We start from the raw sequence: 13407 nt of genomic DNA, 5'->3' as shown, positions 1-13407 counted from the left end.
AAAAAAGTATTGTCTAAGATTTTTAGGACAATTTTGATATGCTGGATCCAAATATCACATTGTACAGGTAGTTTCGCTTTAGAGGTTCAAATAAACGGAGGTTCATTCCCTGAATTTTGAACAATGATGACGTAACATTCATTTGACAGGTACTTAGTTTTATCAATGTCTACTACTCAATTTACAGTAAAAAAAAAAAAAAAAGTTTGTAACATTTGATTAATAAACTGTTAACAACTTGGCATAAAAAAAAAATCTTACCTGAACAAGAGAATCGGATGCCATTTTTGGATTCAGCAATGCAAAATGGTCCTAAATTAATTGAAAAAACAGAACTTATTTTTATTTTTGTATTATTATTATTTATTTATTTTTGTAACCCTGAGTAATCCGGTCCTTTGCTCTGTTTGAGAGAAAATGTTCAAATCTGGCCCGTTAAATGTGACTTATTTTTACACAATAACAAGCTTGTGAAATGGATAAATTGTTCATTTTCAGTATGTTTACAGATGACAACATTGACAACGTGTGGAAAAATACGACTCACATATGCATGTCAGGCTAGTAGCTGCTGATGTCCTTTTGTAAAGAAACAACACGCGTATGCGCACCATCTGCTTCAGTCTTATCCTAGTTGTCTGGTCCGTGTACATGTGAAACAGTTGGACACATTAGAATTGACAGAGCAAACACGCAAAATCTTAGCTAGTGAATTCTTAATTCTAGTGAAAACATCTTACTGTCCTTATTTTAAGACACTTTTGACTTTGTAAATTTCCACCAAGAAAAATTCAATTCATATTATTTCCATTGGCAGATTTCTCACTTATTTTAGGGACGAACTGTCTTTTTTTTTACTATTTTTGTACTTGTTTTGAGAAGGTAAATTTTCCAGTGTAGCAAATGTACACTTGGATGGTCAAATGTTCTTAACAAAAACACCACAGCGTTTTGGTTGTGTGATACTCAATTTTCAGCATTTAGACATAAACAGTAACAGAATACCGAAATGTCCACTTTGAGACATCTTTTGAAATGTTTGTACGTTCATGCTACCACGTTTTATTGTCATCTACGCAAACGGCCAAAACAACATTTTTTTTCTTTCTCTTTTAGCATGTTCAGTTGAAAAAAAAGTTTGTGTCAAGGGCCCCTGAGTAACACGGCCTCAGCGGGTTCTTTAACTACCTGACTTTGTGGGTCGCAGATGGAGTAAATATGGGCCCTGCTAACTCTCCATACGGCTCTGGCTCTTAATTCCTGATTAGCTGAAAATGGCAGCACTTGCTCTCGGATTTTGGGATATCAGACGACACCAAGGGGGGACGAGGGCAAGTGTTTTTGTGCCTCATTTTTAAAACGGGGATGTTGGCGGGATAAGAGGGAGTTTCTGTAATAGATACTTATCTTACTGCCCTCGAGCCCCTCAAACAAAGTCCCCCTCTGAAGAGATTATAACCCAGGGAGGCACATTAACTCTAATCCCATGCTTTGAGGCCTCGCACCCCCGTACCACCCTCTGCCCCATTTATTCCATCCCTTCTGTTGTTTGGCGAGAGGGGGGCTCACCTTGTTTCTGGTGCTTGTAGGAGCAAAGCCTTTGGCTACACGACGCCTGTGGGTGTGTGTGCGCGTGCGTGTGTGTGTGTGGTGGGAGGGGGGAGGGGGGTGGGGGGTGGAGTGACTGCTGCTGTTTCTATAGCCCGCTGACTCCAGTGAAAAGCACTAAGGGCTGCATACTGCTGTGTAACTGATTCTTCTCTCTGAAGAGATTAGGCGCTACATTGTCGCTTCGGTTGCTCATTTCCATGAGAGCACAGCCTCCCACCAGCGCTCTGCACGCCTTTTGTTATTTTCACTCAGAAAACACAAGGCCCGATGTCCCCGGCTTCCTTGTCGTCATTATCTCACAAATAGGCCCCGAATTTAGATGTCACGTCACAGATGCCCAATAACCTCATTAGTACCCAGAGAGAACATGCACATTTGCTTCACTTTGTTGTGTTTGGGCACCGCATGGATTTGACAGGACTCGTAAGGCTTTGCTTATTAATATGGCTGGGAGACATGATGTGTATGCTACTACGCTCAGCTATCTGCTGGTGACCGCCTTGCACATGTTATAACATTTATGAATGCATGAGAAAACAAACTCCAAAAATAGACACACACAGTTGTGGGAGGAAGCTGGGGTACTCGGAGAAAACCCACACAAGCATGGGGAAAACATGCAAACCCCACAGAGGTCCAGAATCCCAGAGCCAAGATTCAGACCCAGAACCTCAGAACTGTGAGGCGGACGTGCTACCAGATTGCTGATCATGCAGTAAATCCAAGAAAATACATCAAAACAATCAAGTCTGAGTGGAATTCTTGCCTAAACAGATGGGTTTGTTAACAGTTTTTTTTTAAATGACCACAGAAGAGGCAGCTCTTGACTCAAACGGAGGTGCATTCAACAAGTTGGGCACCATGGACCTTTTTTTTTTTTTTTTTAATCGTGTGTGACGTGATGGACCTTTTTTTTTTTTAATCGTGTGTGACGTGATGGACAGCAAGTAAAAGGCTAAGCGAACACAAGCGCCCATTTAATGCCCATGTCCACATTGCTTTTATGACCATTTATTTCCATGTAGCTTGGCTTTCAAGTGACACTTATTTGTACGATGTGCAACATATGAAGCCAGTCACATACGCGGACGCCCAAATTGCACGTAAATCTCCACAAGCGTCAACACCGGGCCGTGACAACACCAAAAGAAAAACACCAGTGTTTAGTTGGTCTGGGTTAAATTGAATGAGGGTAAACTCGCCAACTGGTCTGGCATGCATATTACAGTGTCGTGAGTCGGTTTTGCAGATCGGTGTGAACGGTGATCGTTTTGACATCTTTACGTGAAAGACAAAATGTTGCTGTATTGACTTTGTTGGTGGTGTAAACGTACTCTTCACTTCTAAAGAATGCTTTTTCCTTATCCAATGATATTCAGCATGATGACTCCACCAAAATCGAGCTGCCGCGTGGGTCAAAACGAGTGCTCCGTTCCACTGTGGGTGCAGATCTATTTGACAAAGCAAAAATCATTTCTTAGTTGTTGTTTTTTTTACACTGAACTTGGCATGCGTCAGCATGTTGACATGTTGACCTCTCTCTCTGCAGAGTTAACACCAAAAAGAAAGTGGCTTCAGAGCCTCCCGTCCAGTTAGAAAACGATATTCCACCGGCGGCAGGACCGGCTGTCACGACCGGCCAGCGCCTCCCGAGCCAGTGGCGCCTGTCACTCACTCAGCGGAGGGCCGTCAATCAGCCCGCACCCCGGAGGGAGCCGGGTGGGGGGGGGGGGGGGGCGGACCTCGGGCCGGCCTAAACAAAGACATACATTTGCAAGCGCTCTCAACGCCACCACTACTTTGAAAGAATGATAGAGTGGTCCTGATAAGAGCAATGACAAAGAGTGCAAGGCGGTCTTTTGGGGTAGAAGAAGAAGTAGGGGTGGTGGGGTGGGGGGGTTAGATAGCGAAGAAGTGGGAAAGCTTGATAACATTCACACTTTGCTTACATCTCCCCATTTGTGCTGTTGCCCCAGGAAAATCCTATTAGGCAGCTCAATTGGATATTTGCCGTAAAACATTTCATGTAAATGATGGCCACACTAATCACAATATTGATCTCTGCATTTTCCCTGAGAGTCTCGCATCCAGATCCGTGCGGTACCTCCGTCTTGTCAAAATAAACTAACGAGGTCAAGGTGTTGGCAACTCTTGTGGATTGTCGCTCAAGGCTTTTGTTGTCCCGCTCTCGCCTGCCGATGAGATCTTCTAATTACACGTTTGAGCCCTTTGCCAGCCACCTTTAACGGGCTTCACACCTCCAAACCAATTGTCCCGCTGTCACATTTTACCATATTTGACAATACAGTGATAACATGGGTTTTCCAAAAAAGAAAAAAAAATGTTTTTTTCAAAACAAAAAAAAACGCATCATGAAGACTAGAAAAATGTCCGCACAAGTAGAGTTCATAAATTCAGAACAATAAAATTGGGATTAGATTTTGGTATATTAACAATCTACAATTGTGTATATTCACTTTTTTGAGTGGGGAAAGGATCCTATTGTAATCAAGTTAAAACAACCTTCCCAAATGAAATGCTGATTTTACTCATGTCAAATGTGTCTATGCAATTTTGTGCTGCTAGACAAATACAAAATATGTAATTATCATAAAATGGTGCAGAACCTTCCATCCATCCATTTTCTCTAGGGCTTGTCCACATATGTAAGTGCTGTGGGTGAGCTGGGTCCTGTCGCAGCCGACTGGGCGAGAGACGGCGTACACCCTGGACTGATCTCCAGCCCATTGCTGTTGATATAGATTATGACCTAAAGTCAGTATTTCATTTCATTTTTGAGTGCGTTAACCTCCAAATTGCAAATTCTTGATGGCCTAATTATTTTTTCCCCAGCAGTTTTATTTTGTTAGTCAGGCTGAGTCAAATGAAAGTAGTTGGACAAATAAAATAACGTACAAATATTTTTGTGATCCAATATTAGGCCTACATTAGAACAAACATCACTGTTGTGCTGTTTGTGCATCTTACGCTTATCCTGTTATATTTACGTCACCTTGAGGGGCCACAAAGACATAAAAAGGTTATAATAAATTTGGATTATTTTTTATGTGTGTGGGTGTATAATTTTTGTTGATACCACAAGAGATATCAAGTGATACAATACTTTCTCGTATCTTATCTCCGGACTAAGTCTTCCTGGAGATAACACCTTTTTTTTTTTATTATTTTTTTTTTTTATAAAATCCTCTTAGCTATCTTGTATGTTATCACATCAGGCCAGGAGAACAATCAAGATTCCATTTGGTCACTTCCCTGCCCCCTGCCTCCCACCGCTGTAAACGAGCGACATCCTAACAGCAAACAGGGTCAGAGTAGCGCCGACACCTGCATTGTGGCCCAAAAGAGGAAGAGGATGAAAAGAAAAGTCCGAGCACGGGACAAAGGCGGCCGCCCGGAGCGTGTTTGTGTTGAGATGTTTTCCCCTGATCCTGTAAGCCGCCCTCTCAGTCTCTTCTTCTTCTGCTTCTCTTTGCACTCCACTCGGCTATTGTTTCCGCTGTACAAATTTGCTCGAGGGCTTTTCGGGCCGCACCCAAATAAATCGCCCGTTTCTTCCGACTAAACCTTTTTTCCCCCCTCACCCTGGGATCCCACCAACAGCATCATGTGTTCCCAAAACATGGTACACTAGTAAGGCTAGATTTGTAATAATTGAATAAGCATGAGGTTTCCTCTCTGGGCAGACTTCCTACGAAATGTTGGAGTTCTTCATCCCCAAGTTGTTTGATGAGCTTGAGGTTGGGGTTCAGCATAAGCAACAGTTCTTCCACCCCAAACTCATCCACTGTTTTTGACCTTGCTTTGCAAAACAGCCTTGCAAGATGTTCCACCACATGGACGCTTGTAAGAGAAGGCCTCTTAAAGGTTAATTCATCGACTAACCCTCTTGTTATGTTCCAGGTTAAATTGACTGGTTTCAATTTTGAAAATCCAGACAAAATAATGCGCATATTTGTATGTTGTTTCCTTATAATTTAAATATTTTTACATTTTAGTGTTTCATTGAAAGAAATATATCAGCAATTATAATAATTTCAAAATAATGTTCCTGTTATCTCCTGTTATGTTAGGGCTCCAATTTACTGAAGTAGAATAAAACTTCTGTTGGTCTTTTTTTTTTTTTCCCCCTTCTATTTTTTTTTTTTGCATTATTCAATTAAAAATATTTTTACATTTTAGTGGTTTATGTACAAAAATATGTAAATGATAATTTTTTGAAAGTTTTTCACTCAACCTAATGCTATGTTGTGGGTCAAATTGACAAAAAAAGAATTTGAATACAAAAGTAAAAGTTAAGATCAAACTATTTAGCCTGTTCTGCTGGACTTTTCCCCTTTTGTCTGTTGGAATAAAAATGTAAAAATGTTTTTTTTATGGTGTTGTTCATATATATATATATCTGTGTGTGTGTGTGTGTGTGTGTGTGCGTTATTTCTGCTATTTTAAAGATTATTTGCCATTTTTTTGAATTAGTTGAACAACTTTTCACCTCACCTCAAAGAAAACTATCATTTGCAGTTGTGTTTCTTTTTTTTCATTCACTTTGTTAAACAGACTTTGATTGGTCAGAAGTGATCCAAGGTGTGTCAATACGAAACGTAACAAAAGAAATACACCGTTTTTCTTGAAAGATGTTACTATAAAAATAAGAACAAATGTCACCAGTATGGAGTAAATAACTATGTTATCAGGGGAATTCTTAGAAACAACATCAAAAAATGTGGCTTTTAAACAATTTTGGCCCACTTCTTGGTTAAATTTGTCACTCGTGTTTATTAAAAATAGAATATGAAATTTATACATTATTTGGTTGGGGAGTTCTCTATACTTATTTGGTGATTATTATTGGTTTTTTTTTTAATAATTGAAAAATAATCCATTCAAGGTATGCCAAATTGATTATATCGATGATTTTCCATCCTTTTATTGCATATGACTGTTTGACATATGTCAATGGCTTGTTTGTCAATTGCTTGTTTGAATAAAGTATTTTGAAAATGACGATATCAATTGTTGGTCATTTAAGAAGTCCGGCTCAATTCTGTAAACATTTTGGGCTCATATTTAAAGTCAGATAATGACGTCAAATCAGAACGCGACTTGACATTGCAGCAAGTTGTCCACGTGCGTCACGTGATAGGCGTGTGTGCGTGTGTTTTCAGAAGTGCAAGCTCGCCCTTATCTGTAGCGCGCGCACGCACACACTTAACATTAACATCTGTTATCTGACAATTATCATATACATTAGTCAACACCTGTTTCTCCTAACCTGCTTTCATTAGGACGACAATAGCCGACAAGACCATGTCAAAAGGGACACTTTGTTTACCCCGCAAATCGTACGAATAATTAGAATACAACACGCATGTGCAGCATATTTATGCCCTTCAATAATGTCACGTCATGCAAAAGGCACTTCGATGCATAATTGATTGACATGCAGCGATGTGGACCCCCCCGCCCCCCTTTTCTTTTTCTTCCCCCCCCCCCACCCGGCTGCGACGTACCAAAAAGCCTTTGCCTGCATGATTTATATATTTGGGGTGTGGTTAATTATGTTATGCTGCAAATACAGATATATTTTGTGTCATATTCCATTATAAATATATAGTCTACCTTTCCAAAAATCTTTGTCATTTTTATTTGGACTGTGTTTTATAGTTGAATTCTTATTATTTTATTTATTTTTTTACTATCCGTCCATCCATTTTCGGTACCGCTTTTACTCACTTGGGTCTAGTTTGTCTTAGTGAAGAAGAAAAAAAGTCCAATTTAATTTGAATTACAAAATACATATACACAAAAAAGAACACGTATTACAATTAATTGTATTACTGTAACTGTCAAATGTCACTACGATAATGCTTTCTGTTTACTTTCCACGGATTGGTAGAGAAACAGATAGAAAGAGAGTTTTTCAAAATGTCCATGCTACAAGCCAAAAATTGCACTTATTCATTAGAATAACTGACGTATAGATTTTTGTTGTCCAGTGGATGCGGAGAGACGATTAAAAACAAACAAACAAATGCAACGATAACGTCACAAATAATATTTCTGAATGAAATGTTGACCTTTTCCTGCACATTTCTACAAAAGTTGAATGAGCGCATCTAAACACTAAAAGGAACAGCAGAGCTTTGCTAGGATTTAGTGAAAGCTTGACCTGTCAGTCAACACCAGTTGTGCCCCCCTCCTTCACCCCAAGGTCCTCCTCCTCCTCCTCGCCCCCACCCCCAGGCAGCTGGCTGGATATAAGCCCAGACGGTTCCGGCAGCAGCCCCACTACCTTTCTTCGCGACTCATCGGCGCTCAGCACGCAGGGAAACATGCCCGCCACGCCACCAGACTTCGGAGGCTTCTTCGTGGACCGGAACTTGGGGATGATGGCCATGGGGGCCCCCGGCCCAGGTCCCGGCTATCTGGGGGCCCAGCAGCGGCAGGATCTCGGGCTCCCCGTCACCTACTCGGGACTGCACGGATACAACTTGCTCCCCTTGGCGGCCCACCAACACCACCACAGACACGTCACACACATGGTGAGCGCTCTTAGGATAAAGTAGAAATTTCACATATTAGCACTTTGCTATTCATATTTCTGCCAACTTTAACTTGTACTTCATGACAATACTTTTTCAATTTTCACCTGTACCTGACTTATTATAGAAGCCATCCCACCAATCGCAGGGCACATAGAAACAAACAACCATGTACACTTACGGGCAATTGAGAGTCATCAATGAAGCTACCGTGCATGTTTTTGGGATGTGGGAGGAAACCGGAGTACCCGGAGAAAACCCAAGCAGGCACGGGGAGGCCGGATTTGAACCCGGATCCTCAGAACTGCGAGGCAGATGCGCTAACCAGTCGACCGCCGTACTGCCTTATTTCTAGCAACTTCCCTCCACGTACACGTATACGTTTCCCCCAAACCAGCTTTGTTATTCGTTACAACAAAATGACTTTTAAAACCCATTTCACTGACTAATGCTTAAGAACATTTGATAGCAGAAAATTCCTTTTTGACACGACAAATGTCAGACTTTGACTCAAATAGGTCAAGTTGGCCTTTTAATAAGAGGGGAAGTGCCCTGAGACAACTTTGTTTGTGATTTGGCGCTATATCAATCAAATTGAATTCAAATTGAAATCACCACGGTGACTGACTAACTTCGACCAAAGTTATTTTCTGTTAAGATAATTGTACTGTTATCCAAGTACTATCGCTCTCAGGTAAGACTGATGGCGAGTTTGTCTGATCCATTATGATTTGCAACTTTTCCCTCACATTTACGGTAGTACTGCTTTAGTAAATGTACGCAGAAAAGGCACACGATATGAGGTCCAATTGCACATATTGGGGACTCCCCCACGTGATGCAACTCAGCCAATTGAATTCAAGATGATTTATTAGTCCAACTCAATACGGGGCAGGTGCTCCTTAACTCCTCCGGCAGCAACGTAACCCCGAGTTTGGACTTAAGTCGCAATACGTGGCAGTTGATCACTAACAATGAAGCCAGAAGTATTGTAGATTTTTGGGAGACTTGTAGCTTATGAATGAAAATCAACTAAATCAACACAGTAAAACTGTTCTGGCATGAAAAGGATACAGATTTTCCATTCTGGTTGACCTAACAGCCGAACAGGTCAAAAACAAAAACTAATTCTTATGCCCGCTTTATTTGTAACCCTGAAACGTTTTATGTCAAACAGTTGTACGACCTCTTGTCAAATAGAATGCAAAGCCTTTATTGTCATTGTATGGTTTAGTGGGGTACAACTCAAGTTTGTTTTATTCAAGAATTAAAAAAAAACTGAATATGAAAATAAAGAATATCATTAAAACAATATTAAACAAGTATATATTATGAGAATGCAGAATACCATGCTATTATATAAACTTTCTTATGACACAACGAAGTACATTTTACAACGAGGATTCACAAAGTGTTTCACATAGTTATTGAATACGTTCCTAAATATATCAAATTAAGAAACAATATTTTACATCTTATGGTTAGTACCAGTGAAACAGAAATCTCTCTCTCTCTCTCTCTCTCTCCATATATATATATATATATATATATATATACAGTATATTTATTTGTGTGTAAATGTATTACGTTTTATATAAAATAAAAGTAAAAACAATCTCGTCATCCTGGAATGCATGCCTCAAACAAACTGTCCACTGAAGAGGCAAAAAAAAAAAAAAAATGCATTCCATAGGACACGTAGAGTATGTAGTACCTTTTAAAAGGTTGCCCACTGGCTAAATTGTTGATCGGTCAAACTGGGGGCAATATATTTTCTAGGTTTTATGCTCGTCGTGTTGGACACCAATATGGAAACGTTCACAAGGATAGACGTGTTTGCAGAAATTGTTCAGTTTTTGGCCATGTTGAATCCCCCAAAATAGGCATTTGTTTTTCCATCTCACTGATAATCACAATAGTAAAAATTGCGATCATATTCAGTGAACCCCCTCTATAGGAACAGGGAGCGAGCCCTGCCTCGAAAACGTAAGCGTAATTGCACACCAAAGGTTTATCATACCCTACAGATGCCACAAAATGGTGGCAAAGAACTACTTTTGCCAAAATGAAGCTCCTCAACTAAATTTTACATACTTAGTTCCTCGGAACCAAGATGCCCATAGGATGGCAGCAAAGCAATACTTTTATTTATTTGGGGTCGGCACAAAAACAGCGAAAAGGGAAGATAGGTTCAAAACAAAATCTGCAAATATGTGATTTGCGAATGCCAAAGGGCAAATACGCGGGGTCTTCACTTTACGAAGACATCAGGCGTTCCCCCCCTTTGATGCATTTCGGGTTCGGCCACGTGTCGCCAACTTTGCCTCTCATTCCCAGGGCAACACCTTTGACCTGAAGACCGCCATCTCCCCCTACCACCATGCGCTGCTGGCCCGCGGGGGTCCCTTCTTCCCACCCTACCGGCCCGGCCCCGCGGAGGAGCCCGGGCGCGGGGGCGCCAAGGTGGCCACTCGCGAGAGCACGGGGGCGCTGAAGGCCTGGCTGGGCGAGCACCTGAAGAACCCGTACCCCACCAAGGGCGAGAAGGTCATGCTGGCCATCATCACCAAGATGAGCCTGACGCAGGTCTCCACCTGGTTCGCCAACGCGCGCCGCCGTCTCAAGAAGGAGAACCGTGTCAGCTGGGCCTCATCCAGGTCCAAGTCTGACGAGGAGGACGAGGAGCAGGAGAGCGAGGACGAAGAGGAGGAGGAGGAGGAGGAGGGGGAGGGGGAGGGGCCCCTGAGGAGGAGCCACGCCCGGGAGGAGACGGAGCGGCCGGCCGGCGAGAGCTCGCCGGGGAACGCGGCGGACGTGTGCGTGACGTCGCGGGACAGGGGCGAGGGAGCGCACGGGCGGGCCCATCACACGCCATCCCCTCCGCAGAGCAAAGACACTCCGAAGCCCAAAATCTGGTCGCTGGCCGAGACCGCCACATCGGAGACGGTGAAGAAACCAGCGCAGCACGAGTACCAGTCGGCAGGGAGGATGTGGGCCGAGTGGGCCTCCAGAGGCGCGCTTCTGGTGCCCGCCTGCTACACTGCCCACGAAATCCACTAACGACACCCCCCACCCTCCGAAACCCTCAGACATTGTCCACTATTGATGCACTTTAACCTCTCAGACGACAGGGATCCGAGTTCAACCCTGGAAATCTGTTTCCACACCAAAGATGTTTGAAATGTAAATAAATGTAGATGTATTTTTCCAACAAACCTGTAAATTATATTTCCTTTGTTCTACTGACGAAGGAATATTTTTACTTAAATAAAACCAGATTTACGGGAAACAAATCTGATTCGCCTTCTTTTTATTCAGATCTCATTTCTCATTTAGGAGAAGAAATTAGGTCTGCGCATTCTAATGAGATTCAATACAACTGATTAACAAATGTTACCTTTAAAGAGTACACTATATATATATATATATATATATATATTTATTTTTTTAAATAATACAAGTTGAAAGTCCCTTATGAGTACCACCACTTTTGAGATTTTGGAGATACGAGCCGTCGCTCGGTCGACATTTTGCTTTGTTTTACAAGAAAAAAATGAATTGACCAGTCAGCCGCAGTCACTCCGCCACTAGCGAACTTCACAACTTGTGGCCACTATCAGTTGTGAACGTGCACTTAACTGTTGTGTTTGGTGCTCGCATTTTCAGATTTTTTTTGTACAGGTATTTTTGCCATGTCTTTTTTTCTAACCTTGGGTCCAATGAAAGTGAGTGCTGAGAAAAGGACGCAGACGATGTCCGCTGAACTCAACTTTGAAATCACAGCAAAACATGAGCAAGGAGTGAGTGTGGAGCGCACGATACTGAAAAAAAAAGTAGGAGTCGCTTTCATGCCGGCCAAAGGCGTTACAAGTGGGGGAATAAAGTAGGAATTGACTTGAAAAGTTTTTTTTCTTCACATTCTATTTGAATGTTATTACTGCATGCTTTATACAGGACAATACTGCATGCGCAGTATTTTCTTGTTTCAAACCTTCCAAAAATGTTTTGCGTTTTAAGGGGCAGGAATAGATTCATGGCATTTCCATTCATCTTCATGGAGAAGTTGATTTGAGTCCCTCAAATTTCTTTCTTTTTTTAAAAATATTTTTCGATAACAAAATAAAATGCCGGCAACAGTGCCAGAAGGGTAAACTGTATGCTTAGTAGCTATAGTTTGTTTCATGTTGAGAGCATATTTTCTAATCTATTCCAGTGCTAAATCATTGTCTTTATATTACTGCATTATTGTTTTATTAGTACAATATATATTATGTATTTCATTTGATCGTCAATAAGCTGTCCAAACTAATATCATTTTTAGTATAGAAACAGCTCTCGGGGTAATTCAGTCCAGTTGTACACCACTGCAAACGACAACCACAATAGTCAACAGATTGTGAAATGAATAAACCCCAAAGTGAGCTTTATTACCTACGGAAAAGCATTGGATGCGGACATTGTATTAGATATTATTAAATTGTGTCGGTGTCTATTTGATGAATAAAGTTGGATGTCATTCTTAATTTAAAAAGTATTTGTCCCGAATATCCATGTCAAAGTGATCTCAGAAAATGAGATGACAAGATTACCTCATTTTATTTGAAATCCTGTGAATGGAGTTTGACGTCAAAGGTTTCTCTCTCCAGGGTGAATTACTTTCATTTTTCTTTCCCGTGTAAATTCCTCAATCCATTCGGGGCACAATGTAGAACCCTGCAAATTGTCCCCTTGTCTCGATTAGCTCTCGTTGCCAGAAGACAAAACAAACTGATGGGCAATTGTCTACTCCCAACAGTTTGCACTGCAGTTTAGTTCTGTTGCAACGCTCCATCGCTAAAGTGGAACCTCTGGCGACCTCTTGTGGCCACGGGCATTGACTACAACACAGCCCGGAATCCGTCCATCCATTTTCTACAGCGCTTGCCTATATTCGGGTCACAGCTGAACAGTTTAAGGTGGGGCACACCCTGGACTGGTCGCCAGTCATTTGGAAGAAGACGGGACATTTGAAAGAAGATTTAAGGTTTAACCTGGCTAATAATCAAGGACGTATTGTTGAAGTGATACTACTTCACTGAGAGACTAAGATCTATGTACATCAGGGAGGAGCTAAGTTTAGCCTGGGTTGGTCGAGGACGTTACAGAGTCTTTGTTGCATGTTCATGTACCGACACACATTTCTTTCTCTCCCAAATTCAAATAGTTTGTAATCCATTTGCTTTTAAGGGTCATGTTG

General features: G+C 41.6%; 1 protein-coding gene across 1 annotated transcript; it reads left to right on the top strand.

Annotated features, from left to right (window-relative positions):
* Nucleotides 1-7937: 7937 nt before the first annotated feature.
* Nucleotides 7938-11443, top strand: irx7 (iroquois homeobox 7). Its single transcript, XM_061698070.1, has 2 exons — nt 7938-8171; nt 10509-11443. Exons 1-2 carry the CDS (start codon nt 7962-7964, stop codon nt 11229-11231), a joined length of 933 nt encoding a protein of 310 aa, XP_061554054.1. The 5' UTR covers nt 7938-7961; the 3' UTR covers nt 11232-11443.
* The last annotated feature ends 1964 nt before the right edge of the window (nt 11444-13407 follow it).

This window comes from Phycodurus eques, chromosome 1, assembly GCF_024500275.1.
Source record: "Phycodurus eques isolate BA_2022a chromosome 1, UOR_Pequ_1.1, whole genome shotgun sequence".
NCBI classification, from domain to species: domain Eukaryota; kingdom Metazoa; phylum Chordata; class Actinopteri; order Syngnathiformes; family Syngnathidae; genus Phycodurus; species Phycodurus eques.
The sequence above is the reverse complement of the archived record's forward strand: the minus strand, read 5'-3'. Positions and strand labels throughout refer to the sequence as shown.

Bases quoted from the DNA above. Each gene is read 5' to 3' on its own strand.
- irx7 (XM_061698070.1), top strand. From the start codon at position 7,962: ATGCCCGCCACGCCACCAGACTTCGGAGGCTTCTTCGTGGACCGGAAC. The intron at 8,172-10,508 runs GTGAGCGCTCTT...TCTCATTCCCAG, and splicing joins ACAGACACGTCACACACATG to GGCAACACCTTTGACCTGAA.